This window comes from Lichenostomus cassidix, chromosome 19 (genome assembly GCF_008360975.1).
Source record: "Lichenostomus cassidix isolate B80296 chromosome 19, HeHo_3.0, whole genome shotgun sequence".
NCBI classification, from domain to species: Eukaryota; Metazoa; Chordata; class Aves; order Passeriformes; family Meliphagidae; genus Lichenostomus; species Lichenostomus cassidix.
The window spans coordinates 4,484,703-4,510,798 of record NC_139499.1 but is presented as its reverse complement, the minus strand read 5'-3'; the positions used below and the strand labels follow the sequence as shown (position 1 = coordinate 4,510,798).

The window sequence follows — 26,096 nt, the reverse complement described above, 5'->3', positions numbered from 1 at the left end:
TCAATTAAGCAGAGTTGCTCTAATGTCTTATATTGCACGAAGAAGTTTGAAAAGACAGTCTAATGGGACGGTGTCTATAAAAAGTAAAGTCAGAGATGTGACAAGTCCTATTCAGACCTCACAAAAACTTGTACAGGAGCTATATCTACCATGCAGAATTGGTGGAGGGAACTGAGGAGAGCTGACTTGCCAACCCAACACGTAACTTTACAGAACGATTGCCGGTTATCAAAGTTGCACAAGCCAAGAGACAACACCAACTATAAATATGACTACCAGCTATTCCACACAACCCCAAGCGTCCTGCCAAGCCCTCCTTCATGTTCTCTCTCACACAGACAAAGGCCTCAAAGCCATGGGACATCTGCCAGGGAAACAAATGAAGTTAAAAAACCAGAAGAACATGAACATGTACTAACCTAAACTTGCGTGTTCTTTCTTCCCAATTCCTCCCCCAACACCTCCCCCTACAAAGACGATGTCTCAGTTTACTGTACTCTTTTCCTTCTCCCAACCAGTCTTAACTCTTGGACCAATGTTTTAAAGTTTCCCTACCTTTGAAAAAATAATGCTCGGTTCTTACATGTTTTGCCAGATCTGGACCACACCCTGCCCTCTCCCAAAATCTTGGTTGTTTGTCTCCTATTGCACATAATCAATTATAGCCCTTTCAGGTTTGTATTTTGCATGGTGGGAGCTGATCCAGAAAGGAGATTGTGCTTGTGTGAGCTTGTGTGTTTACACAAACACACACACACGTACACACACTTGACAGAACTCTTTTGTCTCTATAAAACTTCAGGGGATTTTCCTGAAACTGAGTTTTTCACCTATAAGCAGATAAGCACTTGATAAGAAAAAGTAGCTGAAAATTTGCCTCTTACCAGGTCATGCAAATCACTTAAAATATAAAAGGAAAGAGCAGAATCCCTGTCATTCTCTCACCACAAGAACTGGGAATCAATCATAAGCAATCTAACTACAGAAAAATGCACACAGACACCCAGCAGACCTCTCCAGTTCCGCTGCACATTTCACTCTCCCCGTTCTTCTTCCCAGATTCAGTGTCAGACACCAACTCCGCTGTTTGACAAAAAAGGGATCAGGCAGATTGCCCACCAGCCGCAGCGTGTGCTGCCAAGTGAGAAATACAAGCTTGGAAACAGGCTTGAGATTCCAGCCAGGACAGCGAGGCTCGGAGCATCACACCAGTGACATAACTGAGCGGGCTGGGGAGAGGCTGCAGGGGACGTGGGAAGTTATTGCATGAAACAACTCTGCAGTGCATGCAAAGGAGCTGTTTTCAGTACCCAACAACACAACTCCATCATTTAGGATTGCCAAGAAATAACTGCAGCTTTCTTCCTGCTGATTTTTCTTTTTATAACTAAGTCAAACTGCTAAGTGCCCTTTACTGCTCAAATGTGAATTTTCCAACATAACTTTCCTGAGGATGTTCTGTACCTAAATTCTCTTTATTAGCTGTAGTAAATCAACGATCAGAGCACTCAGCAGAACAAAGATCACCCTGGGTCTAGGTCACAACTTTGGGCTCGTACAACACTGGGAAAGAAAGTTTACATCCTAGAAAAGACAAGAATCATCTTGTTAATTTGTTTGGTACAACAGTGTGAACAGCACTTGTAGACAAATACTCAATTTGTCTTCAGACAGTTTTTAGAAGACAGACATTTTATCAGCGGATCTGTTAACACTTTCCTTCAGAAAATATGTTTCGCCTGCCAGCAAACAAACAACAAAATAATGTGTCATATCTGTAAAACGAGGCAGAGAAATAATCAAGATTAGCTTCAAAGTGTTGCAATAAAACAACAATAATCAAAGGCTGGAACATGGAACTCGTGTTTCAGCCCTGTGCTCGCGATGTCACATTTGCTCTTTTGCTCTGCAATACCTGCAGACACGCTGGCATTACACGGTGATTCTCTCCAGTTCTGCTATTTAACAATAACCAGGGCAATGGGATGCTCATGAACCCAGCCTGGGAACCAAGGCACCTTGCACAGCCTGTGCTACACCCAGATCATCCCAAAAGGCAAATCAGCTCCCCGCTGGGAAAGGCTCTACCCAGAGATGGTGCCACTTTTTCCAACCCTTCTCAAGTCAAGAAGCACCACTGCAACTGATTTACCCTACAACTTAAATTACATGAAAAATATTGCAAAATTCTGTTATCTTTCTGTTTAACTTGATATAACAACTGTTAAGTAGGTTCTCTATTTCGAATTCAGAACCAGCAAACACTACATGGAAACACTTTTGAGTGAGGCTTCCAAGATCCTGAAAACTTTTTTAGTAAGTTCCATAAATTCTAGTTCTAATTAAGGACTAAATTTGGAGGCTAAACACCTCTTTATTTGAGGGCAGGGAGGCTTAAATCTTTTTGTATTAATGCTGAGCTATATCATCTGATATTTTTGCTATGACCAACCTATAAAACCTGTCAGCTTCACTCAGTTTACACAGGGCTTTAATTATGTTTAACTAGAATCTGAATGATCTAATTACTTAACATCTTACAGCACAAACTACTGAGGACATCTGGTTGAGCAACTGGCAAAGGAGTTGGGGAAATAAAACCTCTGTTGTGTACCCTGCTCAGGACCCCTGCAAACAGCTCTCACTCCAGACAGGTTCTTTTTTCCATCCCACCTGGAATTTCTGCTGCCTGAAAGCAGCTCTGTGAGAACAAATCACCCACCAGCTCAAAGAAAGTAGTGAGGTGATGAAAAATTCTGAGTGCCATGAGCAGGATTGATGGGACTTTGAAGAAGTTTTTCATTTTGCTTTGTTCATCATCGGGTGGAAATCCAGATCATGCTCTTGCATCTCTGGGGCTCTTTCTCCCACCCTTCTCCAGGAACTGAGACATGGAGGATCACCCCAAACACAAGAACACTAAAACTGCTGTCAGCTCACCTACATCCGTGCCAGCAAGAAGCTCTCACACCTGCAAGCCTTGAATGATTTTGAAGTTTTTAACCTTTAAGGCAGCAGATTTTAGTAAAACCAGGGAAGTCTCCACTGGGGCATCACAAAGTCGCACAGAGAGCACTGAGGTTAAACTGGCAATAAGCAGCAATATGAGCTGAGGATCCTCCTGGCTACGAATGCTTAAATGGTTTCCATCATGCCAGCCTTGGTCAGAGTCTTCCCCTTGGCCTGGCCACGTGCCAGGGTGATATCACACCCCATACCTGAGGAGTGTTCAAAGCAAGGGGTGCCCAAAACACAGGAAGCTGTTGTGACCCATATTGAGCAGACAAGCTCCCACTTTGATCTGCTTGCCTCAAAACTGCAGCGCGCTGCGCCCAACACATTAACCTGACGTGGTCAGAGAAGAAATCAAACCTACAAGTTCTGCTTAAAAACCCAGTGAAAGCTGCCGCTTTCTGCCTTTACTTTTCCTTCAGGAACAGATGGAAACCAGCAATAACCATCTGGGTAAAGCAGCAATAGCTGTAAAGCACAATAATTCCACAGAAATACACTAACAAGGTCAGTTAAGTGTTTCTCTAATTGTCTCTTGCCCATGACCTTCTTCAAAGATTTCAGATGAAAAACAAAACCAAAACAACTTATGAAAGATCCTTTGGCATCTCTGACAGCATCACAGTTCAATTCTGTATCCTGGGGAAATTCCAGTTGGGGAACAATGTTCTGCCTTCCCAGACTTCCCCCTGCTTTGCCTCGACCTCCCAGGAAGAACATCCAGCTCTCCATGCTCCACGACAAAATTGATTATCCCTGAACGAGCAGTAAAACTAAACCATCCCTGTACGTGCAATGCAGCAAATGTTTTGGAACCCTTCAAGATCAAAGCCACTCTATTAATAAACTTATATTTTTATATTCCTTGCAGCTGAAAAATCCAATTAAAACACTACAGTGACCTTTCAGCAGGGAACGACTGTCACAGTGAGGACAGGATCAGAAGACACCCTAAGCAGGGTTCCAGCAAAAATGGGATAGACAGGGGAAGAGACTCTTGCAGTTGTTTTACTTCAGTCACTGGGGTGGTAAAGGGTGGCCTAATTCAATAGGAAGATCTGAGAGGCTTTTATTAGGTCTCCCAAGTAGTGTAACTGACAGTTAAACAAACAAAGTGTCAGGCCTTAAGTCAGCATTTAGAAAGTAAATTTATAATGAAGAGCTGACAATCAAGACACTGTACAAAGGGGCTGCTGCCAACCAACAACTTTAAAAAAAAAACCAACAAACCAGGCAACTAGGTATGGAATGAATATTTCTTACCACTGAAATTAACTTCACAACTGGTTGGTAAAATGCTTACAGCAAATAAATAGGGCACAGAACACTGTGAAGTGTGGCTGCAGTTTGCCATGGCATCTGGAAGCAAGGCAAGGGCTCTGGATGCCCAAGGCAGCAGCAGGGGCTGTGCTCTCCAACACCAGCCATTCCCACTCCCACCTCATCCACCAAACCAAAGTGCACCCAGAAAATGAGAACTCAGAGCCATCACCCCCTGCTATCAGCACCTCTCATGTTGGTTTGTGTGCTCCAGAAGAAAGCTTTTCATCCCCAACTCCTGCCTGCCATCACCTTCACCATCCTGCTGGGTGTCAGGAGTGCAGAGCTGGGAGCCTGGAGACACAACAGCCTCTGGCACACAGCACAGCCAGGCAAGGAAAACACCTTTCCCAGCCCTCCAGACTCTGCTGGATGGCCAAGCAGAGCAGGCTGCAGTCCCAAATGAACTTTTCAGCCCTCGCATCGAAGTTAATTTTTAAAAAGATGGCATGTACAACATCTCTGGGGCACACTGACCACTTTCTAAAATCCTGAAATCAATCTGAACTACTAAATTCTTCTTCTAATCCCAGTTAAAGTAGGTTTTCACAGTTCCAATTTTAGACTTCAAGCTCTATTTACAGGACAGAAAATCCCAGATAGTGACACTAATCAAGTTTTACTTAGCTTGGCATATTAAAGAACTAACTATTCTCAGGATATGCCAGAACATCTCAGATGCTAACAGATTTTAATTTATCATCTAAACCAAGCTGATCACAGCACAGTGTGTGTGATGTTTTAATCATTCGTGCTGTATTTAACACAACACTCCAAGAAAAAATCCCACACAGTTCTGGTCTCACCAGCTGATGGCCTGGAGCACAGCAAAAGCCTCACAAAGAGAAAAATGTGTATCACAAGTTACGGAGAACTTTAGCTTTCACAGCAAAACTTTCCAACTGTGGGATTGACCAAAGCTCTGCCTGCACTTATAAAAGAGCCTGAAACCACCTCCTCCTCATGAACACAGAAACAGCAAACCATGTTTTGGAGAAAAAACTGAGAGCTTGGCAGTAAGTTTAATTTTTAACATTCAAATCCTGATGTAAACTAGGGAATTAATCCCCAGTCCTGAAGGGGTTAAGGACTGTCAGTAACATTGGTGGCACCCAGAGTCTTGCAGGATCAGGACTCACAGCAAAAAAGGCTTTTCTTCATCAGAAAGTACAAATATGAAATTCATACAAAGTACAAAATAAATTTTTACAGAAAAATTCTTCCCTCCTCACTTTCTGCTTCATCCTGGGAAGTAAGAGCACAGCACCCCCTGAGCTCAGCCCTACAACAGCCACTCAGCTTTGCAAGGGATGAAAATAAGATATTCTGAGTTTCAAGAGGTAATTATGAGTATGAAGTACATTTGCTTAAGAAAACAGGCAGGGTGGAGAGATGAGCTGAGGACACAACATGAGCAAGCTGCCCTTTTCCAACTTCCCAAGAATTTCGATAGCGAGACTCCTTGCCAAAGAAAATGTGCACAAACCTATAAGCAAAAGAAAACTAGAGCTCCTGAAAGAGGCAGGACAGAGCTGGAAGAATGGGAGGGAGGGGAAACCAAAGCACTCACAACTGTATTTTTTAAATCCACAAAACTCTTCTTGCACTCACCTAAAAGAAGCTAAGGTTACAATTGTGTAAACAACTCATCACAGAAGTCTCTCCACAGAAAATCAATTGCAAGACTACTGGCTCCTTGTTTTTAAATGTTTAATATTATCCCATCCCCACAATTAATATCAGAAAAGCAACTGTGCTCATACCAGACATACCAAAGCAAAGCTGACTTCTATCAATTTTAACACACACAAAGCTGCAACAGAAAAACAGATATGTAGTTCACTGACAAAATGAACATTCTCATGTTTCAGATCCTAGACAAAGGGTACATTTTATTTATGGATGAAAATGCAGCAAACATCTTTAAGTGACAACGTGATACAAATTTACTTTGACGTGAACATGCAATAAAACGTGTAAACACCCAATAAAAATAAAATGAAAAATAATTACAGACAAGACACAAATATAAATTTTATTGAGCTACTGTGACAACACTTGTGTGTCACATCAATGAAATAACAAGAAAAAGAATGGAGTTGATTAGAAACATGAGATAAAGGCAAAGATGAGATGCCACTGGACTAGGATGGATTCATCTCTGCTCACAACTTAACCCTGGGCTGGGCTAGCAAAGGCAGCTCCTTGCAGAGAAGACTCTGAGCACACTGTTAAAATGCAATAATGCTCACGGCTGTTGTGCCAAAGAGGGATAAAGTTTCTCCACCTCTGCCAAGCCCAGGAGCTCAGCCCCACAGCCCCAGCAGTGCAGGGCTCCAGCAGGAGATGGAGGTTCCTGATGGCACTAGCAGCACAGCTACAGCCCAGCCTCCAACCCCACGGACAGCCACAGCAGGCTGGGGATTCACTGCAAAACCTGGGGGATGTGGATAAAAGAGGAAAGTGCAGGTAAGAAAAAGCATCAAGCTACCCCCATGGTATGTATTTGGTGAATAATTAATTTCAGCCTTCAAGAACAGGTCTAAGACCTCACATAAGAACTGCTCTGGACATCTCTCTCCTCTCTTTGGCCATCCAGGGGGCTCAAAGTCTGTCCTTAAACCCACCAGAGCATGGCTTGGGATGGCAGATCCTCCTTGCCCTGAGCTGGCAGAGGCTGGCCTGTCCTGCTGAAACAGGGAGCTGTTTCAAACCTTGGGCTGCAGTTTGAAATGATGCAACCACAAACTGCTGAATATTTAATTCGACATTCATATCGCTGGCTGCCTATAATGTAAATTTGAAGCAGCCTTCAATATACAGAGAAATCTGAAGGGAAACTTGATAAATTGTACATTACACCAAACAACAGGGAGTTATGTTTTAAAGTAAGAGTGAGTCTATGTATGAATAACTCTAGATTATAACTTTATAACCAACTGCAAGAAACATTTTTTCCAGTGACGCAGTACCAATCATCCTCAATATTCTTTTAGGACAACCAACAACTCAGTTCTTTCTTCACATTCATTTCGAAAGAAATTGTTTTCAGCAACAACTTGAAAAGCACCTACAAATCAGCACTAGCACATTCTTTGATTGAGCCATTTAAAATATTGAGAACAAAGGTGCAGAAAATGTAACCACTGAGTCTTGTTTATCCACAAAACAGAATTAAGTAGCAGCAAAACCCAACAGTAACTGCTAATTCACAATCTTGTATCTCAAAGAGGGGCTGGGAGCATTATCAGTGTTTTCCAGATGGAGAAGCAAACCAGGGGAGGCAGGGGACATTTCAGGGGCTGGAGCCAGGCATGGGGCAGCTCCTGCCAGTGAGACTGTAATTCCCAACTCATTTCAGAGTCACTGCCAGCTCCTGAAGCAGCCCAAGGCTCTGGGCTCAGCACCAGTCCCACCCAGCACTGCTGCCCAAAGTGAGTGCTCTCAGCGTGGAGATTTTTGATGGCTGATATACACCAGCTTCAGCTCACCTTTGGTAAGAGAAATCTTTTGTTTTCCTTAAAACATTGGATCAGCAACACCACGAAACCTCAAATACGTCACTGAGATACCAGAAGGAGCAAGGCTTAACCCATCAAACTTCCACTGCATTTCATCATCTGCAGCACTCCCTTTTGGCTTTGCAGTTTTGTTACACCAGGAATAAGCCAGGCCATTTCCACCCAAAGCATACAAGCTTTTGCTATCTAAGATATATCTAGTCTGAGTCTTCATTAAAAAAAAATAGGAAAAAAAAGAGTAAAAAACTATGAAATTCCCTGGGTTTTTTCCCCCTCCTTTTTTTTTTTTTTCAGTAAGAACAATGCTTCTCCTATACATAATACCTGAAAATACCACACAGATGGTTAGAAAGCTACCAGGAAATACAAACCCTGCTTGTCGAAGGGCAACACTAAAAACCTGTCGGTGCACTCTGAAGTCACAGCATCCCCCCAGTATCTCATGTACGAATTTTCCCAGCATGTTTGCACAAGGACAGCCTGGTGGCAAACCCCAGGTGATCCTTCCACGAGGTCAGCAAGTGCAGGTGAGGTGGATCTGGTGGCAACACCACAGCCAGGCATTTGCTGGGAGACCCACCAGTGCCCAATATTTATATAAAGGCTAAATAAGCTCTCTTCTCCCAACCATACTGCAAGCAGTTTCATTTCCAAGTCCTAGGCTTATGCTCACTCTTACCTCCTTCCTTTCTTCACCACTTCCCTCTGTCCCCTCCACTCCTTCAAACAGCATCACTTCCCCCACTCCACTTGTTTTTATTTTTACTTCCCTCTGACATTACTGCCCTCAGCTTGCCACACGTGAGCCACGGGCAGGAGCCAACATTCCTCAGCAAGGAAAGAGCTCTGCAATGCAAGTGCCAGAGCTGATCCTGCACACACCCTCCCCAAGCCCATAAAAGCAATCCCTCAGTGACGTGATAACGCAGCAGCCCTGCACCATCCCACCTGCACAGCTCCAGGGATGTGAGAAAATGTGTGCATGGCTCAGACCATGGCTTGGGTACTGAATATCCACGTGCAATGCACACCTGGGCTCACCTGTACGAGATCACTGGATTCAGCAAGAGGAATGGTCAAGCTCCTGTGGGATTTGTGCAGCCATTTACCCATATTTTCACCTAAATTTTTGTACCATTCACAGAAAGCGTGTCGTGGCATTCCACATGCTGCAATCTCCAGAGCTGCTCATTCACTAAGGTACATTTCCACACAAAAGAGCAGAACCACAGGATCTGCTCAGCTCTGAAGTCTGAACTCCTCTGAAAAGCCTCCGAGACAGCCATGGCCTACATCCTTACCAGCCTCAAAACACTCACAACCAGAGACACGAAGATATTGGGGGAATTTAGAGCATCTAAACACAGCAGCTTAAAACACTTTTGTGCATGTGCTTTTGAGCCTTTCAAAGAACAAGTAATCTTCACTTCTGTCTTCCCAGAGCAGATCCCTCTGCTCCAGGAGCCACGGGAGGAGGATGAGCAGCACCCCAGCTGCCCTCCCTGCTCCCAGCAAAGGCAGCACAGCTCCATCCCTTAGCACAGAAACTTCCTTATCACCCCAGCTGCTGAGAAGGAATCGAATCATTGCAAAGCAAGGGGGCAGCTGAAGTGCCAGGGAGGTAAAAAGTTGTTAAGATATTTGTGTGACAAGCTCCAGCTGCAAACCCCTCCTGCTGTAACACACACAGGGAGCTGTCAGCCATCTCCTGGGTTTAGCACCTTCATACCAAAAATTACCTTTATTAAGGGTGAATGTTTAACTCTGCTAAGTCACACAAGTGACCAAGTAACAGTGCAGTAAGAACTGCTGTGTCTTGCTAGAGACAGAAGCACAGCCAGGTGCAAATTCCTTACTGCCTACTGCTCTCCTGGAAATCCAAGTACTGTTGGACAGCAGTGGAGACCTTTGTTACATCCAACAATCTATACCCAACTGTGTTTAATCTTTTATAAAAACTTAACATCCAACAACCTGTCTGCATTCCATGTTCTTCACAATCCAACCAGTGCAATACCCTGTATTTTCTTCATTGTAACTGCCAATAAAGGCAGAAATCACTGATTTGTCTTGTCAAACCAGAGACAACAAAAACAAGCTGAGAACATATGTCACAAAATGAGTAGGATTGATCTGAGGTTCACTAATTTAGGGACACTATTCCTGACTGTGAGGTCTGGTACATTCAATCCCACACCTACAACCCCATGTGTGAACACTCCTGAATAAGTCTCTTTGCTCAACACTCCCTGTCTTCTCCTGCAAACAATCCCATTGCAGCTTTCTCCCTCTCACCCTCACATCTTTCTCCCCATTCCCCCACTTCAGTAAAGCTGGACCATTGTCATTGTATTCTCAATCCTGAAAACACTGTATTTTCAAGGCTTTGCCTACAAAGTATATGGGAAAGAACCAAGCACATTTGCAGGAAAAACCTGGAAATACAAGATAGGAACTTACCACTCTGCTTACAGAGAAAAGCACACTGCCTGCCTGGTGCCTTAAAAAATACTCATAATCCACATATGTGTCTGTTCTCTACCCAATAAATAAACTGCTTTTATTCTCAGCCTCAAACGTGATCAAACTGAAACTTTGGATTATGCATTTTTTTACATCCACTTTTTGCATTACAAATCAGCTTGCAAATAAAGAATAACTGTTCACTGGAATTTTAGACTGCATGTAATTTCTTTTCTAGCAAATGTTTCGCCCATTACTTGTTTGGTATTGTTAGACACAGCCAGCCAGTGCTATTTTTTTTCAGAAAACTTCCTACCATTATCATATCCCAAATCCTCCCTCCTGCACTTCTCAATACATCATCCAATTATCCACAAACTTGGCATTAGAGCAGAGTGATCAAAACATGCACTGATTGTGCCACATTTCTGATGGGCACGACTTCACTGCAGGAACAGGACTGAGGGATAGAAAAGCTCCCAAAAATTTCTTTCCAAGGAACAAGACTCAAGGAACAGGACTCAAGGAATCCTATTCTTGAGCCAGAAGTACATCAAGGGCCTTTCTTCTGGCATGTCACGTGTGGTTGGTGTCCAGGGACATCACCCTGACCACCAGAAGCTGCCAAAGCTTTCCTGCTGAGGGAAGCAGGGATTGCTCTCAGAGTACATTGGCAGCAGCGCCCTGGCTTTGCCATCCCTCCCCTCTCTGTATCACATCTTCCTGCAGGAACACCCTGAGCAGCTGAGGGGAGCAGAAATGTGGGTACAGCAGCTGGAGACTCTTCTCCACATGCACAACTAACTACCATTATAAACAGAAAAGTATTGACTACTTTTAGGACAGAAACAGTTCTACAATGACCTGCACAGACACACAAAATTAAACACTAACACCTGATCATTAATTCCACTTCTGATGAAGCATGTGAGCACAGTCAGCTTGTGCTCTGGTACCATCAGACCCAACTGAAAGATGCCAATAACTCCACCTGTTTCTAATTCACTAACAGAAGTACTTCAGTATTTAAAAGCTGCTCATTACAACTTAGTTTTTCTGGATTTTGTTCCAGATTTTGTAAGATCAATGGTTTACCTTGAACAATTAGTCACAGCCTGCACAGAACTAATACTCCATCGTCACTTTAATCATATATGATGCAATACCAGGATAAGATTTTAAAAAACAAACACATGAGCAAGATTTGCCTTTAGATTTTCACTCCCCAGCTTGAAGTTAATGAGCTCTGCCGTTCTGCTCAAAAGCAGTAAGAAATTGCACTTTTTACCAGTATGAGAAGCTGTCCTAAAAAGCTGCAATGACATTTTGAGACTTGTGTTTATTGTCAAAATAGCTACAGTTAGTTTGTTGAGTTTTCAAAGGGTATCAACTTCTCCCATTTGTCCTGAGATCCAACTCAGAGCTGGGGCTGAAGTTAGACTTACTCCTGCTGGTCAGAGAGACCAGCTGCCTCCTGTGATATTGATATATACACACATACTCAGAAATATTAAGCAAGCTGTCAAGGAGAGCTGCATGCTGTGCCCACAGGAACACCATGCTCCTTTTCCTGTTCTCCAGCAAAAGGTTGTTTTTAGAGAGAAAGTGATGGTGACACCAAAAACTACAAACAAGCCAGGACCACGGAACAGCAGGTTACCTTCACGCTGCTGAGCTGATTCCAATCACACCACTGCTTCCACACGGGGAGTTAAAGCAGCTTTAACTCAGGGCAGCAGCATTTCTCCAGCGATTTCATTTGCATTTACTGCCACAGTACTCGCTGTTCGCCAGGGTCTGTTTTGTCTGCACACTGCAATTCCCTCCCCATCAGTTATCAAACACAGGTCCATCTTCAGCCACAGGGAAAGCTGAGGCAGCAATGCCATGCCAGTTCCACAGTTTCTTTAGGAATCATGCCAACCTTTACTACAGAAAAGGGTTAATGTTCAGCTGCGTGCCTCGCAGGTACAGTCTCCAGTGAAGAGCCCTGTTTGATACCTGTAGGAAGCTGCCATTTTTGCATCTCATATTCCATTTGTGAACAGACCTTTTTGTTCTTTAATCCAAGTTCTGAATTATTTAATCCTGTCTCCAGCACTTGAAACATCTTCCCCTATAAACAAGGGGTTATTTAGCGAAAGGAAATAAATAATTTAAAAAGTCAGACCCTAAAGTGTTCCTGGCTCTGTTTTTAATTAATATTGATACAATCTGGAGAAACCTGCTGCTTAATATTACAAGGCAGGTCGAAGCTCATCAACAGTTAAACGTCTCCTTGTGACAGAGGGTGGAAGAGGAAGTTGGGAGCAGCCGGGTATGCATCGCTCGCTGCCAGCGATCCGGGACTGCCCAGTCCCAGCTCCTCACAACTTTCTCATGCACAGAGAGCTTCAAAGCCATCACACCCCGAGCTACACGAGCTGCACTTCACAGGGCTCAGGTGGAACTGTGTTAAGCATAAATCCTCCAGGCTTTCGTGCTGGAACAGAGCGTACGCGGAAGTATTTTTATTTTCTGTAACTCCACGCTCCCAATACGTCAGTACGAGTGAGGGATGGGGATGGAGGGAGGGATGGACAGTTCTGTGGGACTGAACTTCATCCCCGGGAATGATAGTTTTTATAGCATATTGCTTCATCTGCAAGTGGGAGTAAATATTACACTACCTCTTCGTGCAGATGGGTGGGTTAAAAAAAAAAAACAACCAAACTAATTTGAAACAAATTAACAGTTCTGCATAGGGAGGAAGGTACTCTCTCCCTGCCTGGTCACTCCAGGACTCTCTGCAGACAGACGGTGTGCAAAGTTAACAAAGTCAGCGCTGCTCGCAGTGAACCTGCCAACAGGTGAACAGCCTCAATCCGCAGCGGGGATAAATAATCACCAGTCCTCAAAAGCAGGTAATGAATATTGTTCAAACAACTCTAAGCTGGCGTTACCAGAATGCTTCAAAGGAGAAGCTACAAGCTGTTCAAGTCAGACTGTCACATTTAGTCTGCAAAAACGAGATTAAGGTTTGTACAGCGATACTCCACAACAGGTTTTACAGTATGCACAGAAATTAAATTATGATAAAAGTGAGCTATTTTTTACTAAAAACAGAATAGAACAATCTATCAAAATGCCATTTGGCTGCATTCATTACATTTTAGAATTTAATTTACATGATAGATACTTTAGCATAATATGTTTTAATCAATAAGCATTTCTGAAAGGTTTATTTTTATAGGCAATATTTAGACTTGTTCACCGTTAAATGGAACGCCACGGCAGCGATGTTCGGAGCGTTTATTCTCCTATGCTAAGCAAGTACAGCCACACGTACACAGAGGCAAAAGCAAAAGTCCACAATTAGAGATGTCAGACCTTGTTTAACTACATCTTAATTTAATCCATTTTATTTTATACATTTCTACATCTGGATCTCATTTGCCGTATTCCTGTAGGTATTCCGGGTCACTATTAAGAACCCTTTCAAGTTAGCAAAGTTCAGCCAAGTCTACCTTAATCCAAAACCTTTAAAAGAAACAATAAAACGCGAAAGGGGCTGGAAGACGACAGCGAAACCTAAAACAAAACGCTACTTCACCCCACCTCCTAATGCACCTGAAAGTCGGAAGGGACCAGCCTCCCAGCACAGATCCCACGCAGCACTTCCCGTTTCGGGGGCTGCTGGGGTGGGATTTTCAGCATCGCTCCCGCTCGCCCGGCCGAGGGGAAGGCAGGGCGGCAGGTCTCGGGTCCCGCTGCCTGTCCCCCCCCGGCAGCATCCCTCACCTCCAGCGGGACTGCGGCTCTGCCCAGCATCAGCGCACCATCCCTCCGCCTGCCGCAGCCTCCGGCCGGCTCCACCGCGGGGGCCAGGGTGGGCAGCCGCCGGCTTTCGAGCCAATTTATTTAAACGGGAGGCAGCGGCGGGTTTGGAGAGGCAGGGCAGCGCCTTCCTGCGCCAATCAACTGGGAGACACGCGTGTTGCAATCCCATTCACGGCGGGAGCAGCACCGATTCAGCGTCTGACAACCCCCCCGGCCTTATCTGTACCCCGGCAACTCAATTACACCGTGGGGCCGCGATTCCCCCGGGGCAGGGGGAGGGAGGCCGCTCCGCCAGGACTTTCCCTCGCAGGAAACGGCACTTCTGGGCTCTCCCGAGCCAGCACAGTAAAGCATCAATATTCCGCTCATCTGTCAGATCCTGGACAGCAGGAGAGGCTGGAGAGCCCGTGAATTATGTAACGTGCCCTCCCGCCGCCGCGGGGAGATGCGCGGCGATGCCCCCGCCGGCCGGACTGCCCCGCGCCCCTCCCGCGCCCGGCGCTGCCGCTGCCCTGCCGAGCCCCCCTGCCCGCGCACCGGCCGCTCGCCCCTTCCCGCCCCGCGGGACCCTCCGCCGCTCTCTCCCGCCCGCCCTCCCTCTGTCGCGGCCCGCCGGCAGGTCCCCCCGCGTCCCCTCCCCCGGCGGCCCGGCGCGGTGCCCGCGGCGGTCGCAGGGCGGCGGCCGGAGCCCCGCGCCCGGCGGAGCGGAGCGGAGCGGAGCCAGGGCCGGCACCCCGCGGCGGCGGCGGGGAGCGCCCGCCCGCCCGGCCGGCACCACAGCGCCCCCAGCCCCCGCCGCTCCGCGCCTGCACCGCCAGCCCGCCCGGCGCCCCCACACAAAGTCCCAGCACTCGGTAAACTTTCCCCGGCTCCCGGCGGAGGAAAAGCGGCGGGGACGCGGCGGCGGGAAGGGGGCAGGCGGCGGGGAGGGAGAGGGAGGAGGCGGGCGGGGGATGAGCGGCGGCCGCCGGGAGTCCCGCCGCGCCCGCCGCCCCGCACGGCCCCGCCGCCGGGGGGGAGCGCGGAGCGGGGAGAGAGCAGCCCGGGACGGAGCGGGCGAAGCGGCGGCGGCCCCGGCAGCGGCGGCTCCGGCGCCATCTTGGGCTGATCGATGAATTGAACAAAGAGGATCAATTTCCGATGGGGCCGGTGATCGATGGCGGGGGGGGCGGAGGGAGCGGAGCGCCGCGGCCGGGCGGAGCGGGGGGTTCCCTTTAGGCGGCGCGGGCCGGCAGCGGGAGGAGGAGGGGGAGGCCGGGCCCGAGGGAAGGCGGAGAAGGGAGGGAGGGGGGGGTCCGGCGGCGCGGCCCGGCCGGTGCGGCGAGCGGGGGAGCCTGACCTGCAGCTGCTGTAAATCAAAGCGCTTCCAATATTGAAACATCGATCCCACATTGGCCGCCATCTTGAGACATATTGAGACAGAGTGAGCGGCTGATAGAGAGAGAGGGGCTGGAGTTCAGGAGCCGGGAGGGAGGGGGAGGGAGGGAGGGAGAGAGGGAGGGAGCCGGCGGGAGGGGGGAGGAGGGGCGGGGGGGCAAGGGGGAGGGAGGCGGGCAGGGAGCGCCCAAATCCCGGCCTGGAGCCCGCCCGGAACACGGACTCAGCCCGCGCGCTCGCGGGGGGGGGAAGGGGCGCCGCGCCCGCGCGCTCACGGCGACCCCGCACCTCCCGCCCCGCGCCCCGCGGGAACGCGCACGGGGGAGCGCGGGACACGCGGGGGCGGCGCCGGCGGCGCGCGGGGGGACGCGGGGACAGCGCGCGGCGCGGGGCGGTGCGGTGACGCGGGACCCGCGGGATGCGGACGCGGCCGGCCGTGCGGGGATGCCGGCCCGGCGGGGTGCGGGAGGGTGCGGGAGGCGTGCGGAGCCCCGCGGGCGCGGTGCGGGTTCGTGGCGGCGCGCCGCCCGGCAAATGGTGCCCGGAGCGGCGGCGGCGCGGGGGGAGCCCGCTCGGGGAGCCGCGGGGCTAAAATTAGCCAAGTGCGGAGAGTTTAGGGGAAGCAACAATGAAAAAGTGCGCGGAGGGCAGCGGGTTGCCGGTGTCCGGGGCGGGCCGGCAGCGCCTGGAACGGGATTTCTTCAGCGCGGCCAGGCGCTCCTGCCAGGGCCGGTGCCGAGGGGGGACGGATCGCACGGAGGCTGGAAAATCACATCCCAGCCCCGCGCAGGATATCCATAGAAACGGAGATTAAAAGGATGAAATAACTTATTTTGTTTAAAACAATAATGTTGCTATAAATACGAACATTTTCCTTGTTCCCTTCCTGAAAAGCTCTGAACATTTATTTTAACGTGCTCATCTCCTCACAAAACAAACCAGGGTACACAAACAGGCTGCAGATACCTTGCCCCCCTGGAAAGCATTGCCTGTTTTTACTGGGAAATGGGCAAACCTAACGTCTGTACCTGTCCCCCCTGGAATCAATAAGCTGCGCAGTATTTTTCCAAATACAGCTACTTTGGGTGTTTTGCACTTCATCTGTAAAAGGAAAATATCTCTTCCCCCCCGAGTGAGCGATTGTAGATTTTTTTTCTCAAATTGTGTTTGATCACCGAGTGAATTTAGTGCTCGCTCAAGTCCGTGGGCTGACTGCTTGGAAATGGCTCTGCCTGTCTTTGGAGAAGTTACGGCAGAGACGGCAGCAGAGCAATTGCCACAGATTATTTCCCAATCTGCTGCCGGCCTCCTTTGGAAGGACACCATCATTTCAGCCTCCATTTCCACTTTTTGCTGAGGCTGCTGCTTACAAAGATACTAATTGCGATGGCGGGTTTTATGTTAATGGGTTCCACGTAATGATCAGCCCGACGACTGCAGACCTTCAGATTGTTGGTTGGCTGTGCTGCGAATAAAACTAATGGCATTTGGTGATGAAAATGTCAGACCTCCAGCCAGTGATCTAAACTGGGGGCCCGACGAGACCGAAATCCAAGAGCCTCCACATGACTGCTGTGGGGCTGGACCCAGGGATGCCTCTGGAGAAGGAAACTCCTTTTCCCTCCCAAGTGCCATGCTTTGAGGGAGGGCAGCTCCTCGCTGGGATGATGCTGGGGAGGTTTGGGATGCCCAGCCGGGGTACCCTTGCTCAGGGGAGAGGTTTTGGGGTGCTCGGAGCGACAGCCGGGGATGGAGCAGGGATGGAGCCGCGCGAGCCTCCGAATTCTGACTAACGCCGTAACCGGTTTGGTAGCTCTAAAATAGGATTTTAATCCTGGGAAGCATCATTTCACATTCCAGTGATCTAATCAAAATCCTTTCCTTTAATCTCTCCATGGTCCCCCCTTTCTAGATGAAAGAGGCTGGAGTTCCTGTCTTCACCCTTTCTCCGCTGCCTCCCTGTTCTACCAGTCTGTTCTGTGTCCAGGCAACTGCAAAAAGACATTTCAAAAGCTCCTGCCGTGCCATGTAGATGTTTTCTCTTGTTAGTTTGGACTGCAGGTGTGTAAGCCTCAAGGATGAAGTATCGTGGTGCTGTTTTAGGTTCGGGGCACACAGTCATGGCACAATAAATCACATAGGAACGCTCCGCTTTGAACATGCGCGCACTGAAAAGGGAAAAGAAAAAAGCATCTGACCTGAATCATTTTCTGGAAACACATCTGGTAAAAATCCAAAGTTTTAAATTGAGTAATATTTTAAAATACATTTGGTAGGTATTAAATTACAGTGTTATATCTGGTAATATTTATGATACTAATGTGTTAAGCGGAGGTTTATATCTGTCAAGAAATATGAATGATTGTCATATGGGGTAACAAATGTATCCTGATATAAATAACATTTTATGATATTTTTAACATTATTGTAATCTCTTTTTTTTGCAGAAGTTACATTATTGCCAATTTGAAATAAAAGCTCTGTGGCTACATACCAAAGCTTTTAGCTATGTAATTTTGAATAAGTATAAAGCAGTACGGCTGATTTGGGGAATTACTGACAAACCTTAACTCTGCCGGAAGACAAACGCTGAGCACCTATAATTCCTATTGTCTTCCATGCGGGATCAAGTCCCTCGTTTGCCATTTTGTGTGGCAGCAAGCCCAAGGAAATCTTGCTTGACAGCTCTGTTTTCTCAAAGTGCTGCATTTCTTCGGGCTGGATTCTGCAAAGATCCTGCAGGCTACAGAGCTCCTTGGAGCAAGTGATAATGTGCTTTGTGTTGCTGCTGAAAAGTACCTGTGTGTGATGGGAGAGGGAGCTTGGAAAATTGGGCGCACCCTGGCAAGAAGATGGTTAGAATAAAGTTTTCTTGGGCTGTTATTTCATTCTCATCTGTTCGTTTGAGGAAGGGTTTTCTAAAGTTAGATTTGATCTGTGTAAATGCTAACTTCTTTCAACAGGCACTAGTAGAGTACTGAAAAAGGAAGCACGGTGGATTTGAAGTTTAAATCGAAAATGATGGCAGTAACTAGTAATGCTTGATACATCCAAAATACTTGTAAGTGTGTTGTACAGATTTCTTTTTTAGGAATTAGGCAAAAATCACATTAAAATTTGTTACCTGTTAATGTCATAAAATCTCACTGATACAGCTCTTTAATGAACATATTTGCACATTGGGCCATCACAGGCAATTGCTCTTGTAATGTTTCACATCTCATCATCTGGAATACTGAAGACAATGGACCTTTATTCCAAAGGTCCCAAACTGGTTAGGAACAATTCCTTAGCACAGCTGCTCCGCTGGGCAGCATTCATGAGGATATTTTGGACCATGAATCCAGTTTTGATCACTGGACTTAGGCTTCTCTTTGCTTTAATGAACCTGCCTGATTTTCTTGGCCAGGACACTGAAAGATAAGGTGCTGCTTCTCCCAGCACCTGTAACTTTTGAGTCTCTTCTCCAAGGATTCTTATGTTTTTTTCTTTTCCTTATTTTCTTCAAAACTGACTCCCAAATTTCTGTCATTTCCCTTAAAAGAGTTTCTCCAGAGCCTTCTCTGTACCCCTCTCTGCTCCCTGTCTGGTCCATTCCCTCCTCACTTCATGGCTCTTACATCTGCATTTTCTTCAGCTGATTCTTGTCCCTGGCTACCTGGCTCCATGTGCCTGCTGGAAAGGAGCTCCTCATTCCCAAATCCCATCCCTCTCCACTGAGGAAGTGCCCTTCTGTTCACTCTTAAACTGGATTTGAGAGCAAAGCAATCTGTGCTCCATCCATCCATCCTTTACTGCACTGTGCCATTGCACAGCAATATTCCGTAGGGATGGCAGAGAACAGAGACAGCCAAACAGACAGATAATTTATGTTCCTGGGAGATTTAGTCCAAATTAACATCAAAACTCATATATGTCTTCCAAATCACGGATTTTTTTTCCCCGGTTATTGTCAATGACTCTAATTCTGCTTGATTTATATCTCTGGTAGTAGCCAGAGGTTTTGCAGCACATAAATTGCCTGAGGATTTGGCCAGTGATGTGGACTCTGTGACATGTAGAAGCTCAGGAAAGGGCCTGAGCAGGAAATGGTTGGAAACAGAGAATAGCTGGGAGAAATATCCCAAGTGGCTGCATAAAATCACCTGGGTGTCCAGCTGTGGTCACTCAGCTGGATGGACTCCTGTTCTCAACCAACATGGCAATTCTTTGGTAAATTAGGAAAGTTTTAGCAGAAATCATGTAGATGGCAGCAAACATGATCCAAGCACAAAATCCTGTGATTTCTGTTATCCTGTGAGCACTGCACAGCCACAGATACACTCTGGGAGGTGGAGGAGAAGAAAGCAATTCTCACAGAGGGCAGGGAAAACAGCCACAATTCTCACAGAGTAAATTTGCGTGGTGTGGTTGCTGTTGAACTCTGAAGATGTTTATGAGGATCCAGCATGACCCACAACTGATCTTCCTTGAGGATTTGTGGATTAACCAACACCAACATGGGGTGACACTGCAGTGGTGTCTCTGCCATGTACAGCAGGAGTTACTGAAGACCCCAAAAGAGTTCCACCGACAATATTTCTCTCAAATAGCTGCTTTTCTCTTGGTGTGTTCAATCCAGGTGCATGGTTGTGTTTTGGCCAGCATCTGGAACAGCAGCAAGAATTAGAGGAGGAAAGGATCTGTTAGGTTATCCACTCCCTGAGGCTGGAGTTATCTCAGGGTCTGGTTCACAGCAGTTTTAATTTGTCAGCACTGTCCTTGCCTTCTCATCCTGTATCCCATGCACAGCATGGCATCAGAGCCAGGATTTTGCTGGATGGGAGGCACATGGAGTCCTTCTCTGGCCTCATGCTCCACCAACCACTCTTCTCTCTGATTTAGGCTGCTCTTGATTTGGGAATTTATCTTTTCTGTCCTTTAAAGGGATCAGAAGACAAGTTAGTAGGTTACGTTCCCAGGAAAAATTCCCATCTTTTTTCTCACTGGAAAACTTTCATGTTTTTTACCTTTTATTGGTTTCTCTTAAGGGTTTGGGGTTTGGCCTTTGCACATCCTTTTTTTTTTTTGTGGTATTTAACTTGCTATTGCTATCATGAACCCTCACCCACTTCATGCAGCCACTTCCTCACTTCAGCTTCTTGTTCTTGCCATGTCCCTCCTTGCCCAGGTCCATTTTGGCTGTGTTTTCCCCTCCGCTAACTCTGACCCAGCCAGGTATTTCTCCCAGTTTCTGCTGAATCTTCAGGTCTGTTATTCCACATATTACTTCAGAATAAGGAGCTGAAACCTGCATTATGAGTCTAAATGCCTTTTTGTGTTCTGAACCTCACCTGGGCTTATTCTATTTGTTTGTGCCACTGTCCCTGTGGCAGGAGAGCTGTTCAGTGGCTGTGGCTGGGGACAGGCTGCTGTCACAGGGCTCTTCGTGACATGAAACAACTCCCTGGATCATCCCTCAGTTTCTCCATTCTGTACAGCATCACTGGCAGATCAAAATCTCGTGGTGCCTGTTGGGTGCTGCACCTCTCAGGTTGCAGGGCAGGGGAACGGCAAGGAGGAGACAGAGGGAAATGTGGAAATAAAGCAGCTCAGAGCTGCTCCCTCACCTCCAGTTCCCCTTTCCTTCCCTTCCAGACGAGCGGGGGAGTGCAGAGCTGAACTGCTTTGGCAAAGGAAAGAGAAGAAAGGTTTTTCTTTCACTTTCCAATCACAAACACTTCACGTGGGAGGAAGAAGAGGACATCCCTCTGCTCCTTTCCTCCAACTGGGCTTTCCTGTCCCCTTGTCCCCCCCAGTAGTGGTCACACCTCTCAGTGGGTTGCCCACAGGCACCTGTGTTGTGATCTGTGGTGTTTTGGGTGTCTGAGGGGGTTTGTCCTCCAATAATGAGGGTGAGGTTTCATTTTGGGAAGCACAGCTTTTCTTAGAAACACAAAGACTGTGACTGACTTAGCACAACTGTGATTTCCTGCAAACACAACTGTGTTTGGGGTGGTTGCATGCGAATGCTGGGGAAGGAGAAACAGTAATTCTGGATTAATGCAGAAAGGGAGAAAATAGACACCCTCAGAGGAAGCCCTGAGTTCACTGCAGCTGCCATACGCTGGCAAAACTGATGCTGTATCCCACAGGAAATATTTTAGCGTGAAGAACCTCCTGTTTGAAGAGAGCATACCTGTGCCTGTTGTGACACACGAGTGAGCTAAAGTGCTTGGAGTAGCACATCAATCCAGTATTTCTTTAGTAACATGTATGAAATAAATTGGTTTTTTTCCCCCCGGTGTTGCATCATTTCCTATTTGGTGTCCAGATGGTGACAGATTATCAAACAGTGAAGAAAAAAAAAAGTCCATGTAATTTTTTGTAACTAAACATTACCTTCTTATTTGGAATAAAGAGATCCAATTTTATTCTGGCCATGATTCTCCACATTTATGTGCTGGCCCTTGTCTGCATCTGCTTGGCATTATCCTGGATTGGGGCTTTAACCTGCTATGAATCCAAAGAAATTATCCAGAATTGATGGGATCACTATGAATTTCCAGGGGTGTAGGCTAGTGCAGACCACATCCTATTAATCTTGTTGTGTTCTTTCTGTAAATAACAAGCTGGATTCGGCCCAACAAGAGTAAAACAAATTGAAAGCATTCATAAAGGGAAGCAAATGGGTTTAAGATGTAAGAATAACGCACTGGTGGGTTGTCTCCAAAAATCCAGTTTTTAAAAGTACCAAAGCACACACAAAACTTCAGTTTAATGTGTTCTTAAGTGGCTGCTGTGTGGGGCTGGCTGCTGAAGCAGGGCCATGGGCATAAGACCTGCTTTCATGGAGGGATTATATAAAAAATTAAAAACTGCAAGGAGGAGAAAAAATGTTCAAGGGCAGCCAACCTGGAGGAAACAAATATAATTTAGTTATGTGAAGTGTTTATAAATGCAGTTTATGAACATGTATGAAGGAGTGATTTTTTACTTTTCAGACTGCAACTGTCACACAGAAAAGAAACAATTGCTTATTTGTCCTTTTCAAGGATTTTTAGAGACTACATTTGCAGTTTGGCTATTTATTTTGATCTGCTTTTTCCTTTTTAATAGCTTATTATTCTGTTGATTGTTTCAGTTTAGCTTTTTTGCGTATGCTCTTCTTTATTTGTGATTGGTAGGAAAGCACTTATCTGGTTTATCTGAAAGTGGGAATTGATTTTAAATTTTGTTTAAAGTTTCAGACTTTCACATACATGGGCTACCAAATTTGATCTATCAGTTTCACTCCTTGGTTCTCTTGCCTCATCAGAATAAATGTGAAATGACACAGAATGCCTGGAATTGCAATAATGCAGTGTAACAGAGCTGACTATCAAGCTTCCTATATAGAACAGATAAATGCATAAAAATCGAATTTGATATTTTACATGACTGGGCTAATATTTTACAGATGTAATGCCAAGTTGTTAAGTAAATGAAAATCACGGAGAGTCCAATTCTGAAAGGATTACTCAGGCAAAAATCCCTGCAGTCAGAGGGAGTATTGCCTGAACGAAGTCTGCAAAATTAGAACTAGAGCCATATTCCCCAAACAGACAAGCAGATTTATCTGTGAGATCTGCCCAGGAGTCGAATTCTTGTAACAATGAAAGATATATAGGGAAAAGGAGCGAGTAGGTAACCTGGAATATAAGGAGAGGCTGATAAGATCACAACAACCCTGAGCAAGCACTTGTGCGGTTGGTGATGTCAACGGGAGCCCAAGTTGTTTTAATAAACTTGTTCATAGTTGTCCCATAGTGTGTTTTATATACTGAAGTACATAGATCACGTAAGAGTTTAACAAGAAGAGGATTCATATTAAATTTGCACATAAAATACCTCCGTGAAATATGTGAAATGCTTTTCTTTTTTATATGATTCCAATAAAACATCGATCATAAAACTCTGCCCTCCTGCTTCTTCATACCCGGTTTCAGCTGTTGCTTTGTGTTTAAAGTTGGAACTCATGACACTTGGCAGATAAAATTGTGGGGCACTTTTAATTGGTGAAGAAAGACCCTGGCTCTGCTTGCTCGCTCAGGGGGTATAAATCAGGAGGAACCCCACCAGAGCTGGTGAAATGTTGCATCTCTGCAAGGGGCTGTTGGGCCAAGTGATATAAATGCTTGCAGCTCCTGTGGAACGTGCAGTCGTGTGGCTGTTTCCAGCTGCTCAGGATCTGTCCCACAGCCAGGGATGATTCCTGCCCTTTGCAGTGAGTTTTGCTCAGTGTTCTGCGCTGTAAATTCTCCTGACTCTTGCTGCCAAGCTCAGCTCCCTCCTTCACAGTTTCATACTCCGAGTGTGAACTGATACTGGTGGAAATCCAAGGGTAAAAAAGTGGTGAGTATAAAGCACAGATCTGTAGCCTGGATCTGAGAGGAACAGCTTGACCACAGAGGAAGTTATTTGCACAAAAAGTATTCAAACAGATACGCACGGTTTACATGTGTTTAGTAAATCTTGTCTGAAAACTAGAACCAGCTGTATGGTGTGTGGAGGCCCCGAGCTCAGCCCCTCCTGAGCAATGTTTCATACATGTGGATGATCCATTCCCAGTCACTTTTTCCATCTTTTAATCTGGGGGCTGTTAGGGACTGAAACGTGAGGACAGTGATTTCCATCTCGGTCTGTGGTGCTGCTCAGCATCCTCAGGTAGCTTCTGGGGGAAACATTCCCACCACAGCCCTTTTCCTCCTTCCCTCCACCTGCAGCCCAGCAGCAGAGGTAGAGCACAAACCCCCCGTGGTAGCTCAGGGGCACGAAAGGAGCTTTTCATGCCAGGCTCACCATTATCCCGCAGCATTATCCTACATGACGGCAGCGAAATCGATTGAGCCACTCGGGTTCACTCCTAAATGAGAGGCAAACCAGGCCTGAAAGCTAAATTTGCATGCCAGATTAAGAAAGTTGTAGATGCAAGCAAGATCTTTTTCCTTTTTTTTCCCCCTTCTTTTTGTGTGTGTGTGTGTGTCTAACTATGCAACAAATTTTGTAGCTGAAATTTACATACTTCTTGATTCATGAAATTATGAGCAGCTGCTATTTTGCTACATTCTTAAATTGAAAAGGCAGCGAAGAAAAGAACAGACACATTAGGCAAACTCCATCTGCCCCTCATGTCTATCACTTCCCTTCACTCTCTCCTTTGCCAAACAGGATACAATGGCATAATCAGATGTCTTGGTTTGCCTGGGAGAGTCCCCAAATTCATATAGCTGTCGTCTAAGACGGGATTTTTGTTTTTCAGACAGCTTCTTGACATGGTCTCTTGTTCCCCCCCTGAAATGTGGATCCATATTTACGGAGGAAACAGCAGAACACAAAAGAGCTACAGGGAGAGAATAACCTTCAAGACGGTTTACAGGCTTTTGGAGGTTCCTGGAAGTCTTCAGACATCTTCTCTTAGGGACCTTAGGATCAGGAGAATTAATTTTTTTCTTTTTTTTTGCTTCCCTCTTTTTATTCAAACTACAGCATGGAAAGACTTCGGGGTAAGAGGGTAAAATATAGGATTCACAAGTAGAACAGATGGGGTTCACTGCTGCCTTTTGCCATGAATCTCTGAACAAAGTCAATCTACAGGTAGCTCCATGCTTGGAGAAAAGAGTTATTTCAGCTCTTCAGAGAAGAGAACTTCTATCCCTGGTGGAGTCTTCAACAGCCTGGTCCTTACTTCACACTAAACACCACTCTACAGCTCATAACACCACATTTCATCATGATGTAAATGTTTTCATTTTCCAGTTTTGCATTAAAAGATGAAGCTCAGAATTTTAGACCTATTTAACACCTGGTTAAACACTTAACAAACTAGTAACAGCTGAGTGCATCCCTGTTAAGTGGAGTTTTTTCCTTTTTGTTGCCCCACTTAAGAAACAGTCATTGTCATTCAGTCTCATTAACATAAATAGGTTCCCTAGGAGATGTCCCATTAAAGTGGCCATCCCTATTAAGCATGTCCCAATTAAGTAGTGTTTATTGTATGGCAGGTTCCAGACCTCAAAGCAGAATAATTTTCAGTTCCTAGAGGGAAAAAAATAAGTCAAAGAAATTACATATTTAAAAAAGGTTTAAATTGATACAAACTGATAAGAGCCCAAAAATGAAAAATGAGGGCTGACACTTCAGCCTTTTGTTTACCCTGTAATGCTGCTTTTCTGGTTTTGAGTTAAGAATGTAGCCTACACCCTAACTATGAATTTCTTGGCTTTGATTTGATTGTGTCATAACTTAATGTTTTATGACTTACAATCACATTAGTCATAGGAGTCACTCAAGTTTAGAGATGATGGAAAAGACATAGGGGATAGACAAATCCATACTGGGGAATAGTCTTGTGATTGAAGCAGTGGGTTGGGACCCAGCAGGGCCAAGCTCACTGTCCAGGCTGTGCCAAAGGGTTCTGCCTCACTGACAGGAAAACTCCAAGGCTCTGTTCACAATGTTATTTACATACCTGAACAGACATTTAAATGTTACTTTGTGTGCTCCTGTGCATACATAATCTATTTTGCTCTTTTCTTAATCAAGGTGGATTTAAGTCGGGGGCTT

General features: G+C 46.0%; 1 protein-coding gene and 1 long non-coding RNA gene across 7 annotated transcripts in view; one reads left to right on the top strand and one right to left on the bottom strand.

The window, feature by feature from the left end:
- Nucleotides 1–15,632, bottom strand: part of CUX1 (cut like homeobox 1) — a 243,080-nt gene extending 227,448 nt beyond the window's left edge. For 5 of the 6 annotated variants that reach the window (XM_085078063.1, XM_085078065.1, XM_085078066.1 and 2 more), the window contains exon 1: nt 15,475–15,632. In XM_085078063.1, coding sequence (XP_084934189.1) covers nt 15,475–15,537 — 63 coding nt within the window. In that variant the 5' untranslated portion in view covers nt 15,538–15,632. Of the gene's footprint in view, nt 1–14,096; nt 14,610–15,474 lie in introns of those variants that run through there. The other variant, XM_085078064.1, reaches the window with a different exon arrangement.
- A 4-nt stretch (nt 15,633–15,636) lies between these two features.
- On the top strand, nt 15,637–21,791 carry LOC146429023 (uncharacterized). Its single transcript, XR_014855689.1, has 2 exons — nt 15,637–18,573; nt 21,150–21,791. It is a non-coding gene; the product is annotated as an uncharacterized LOC146429023 (long non-coding RNA).
- Nucleotides 21,792–26,096: the final 4,305 nt, after the last annotated feature.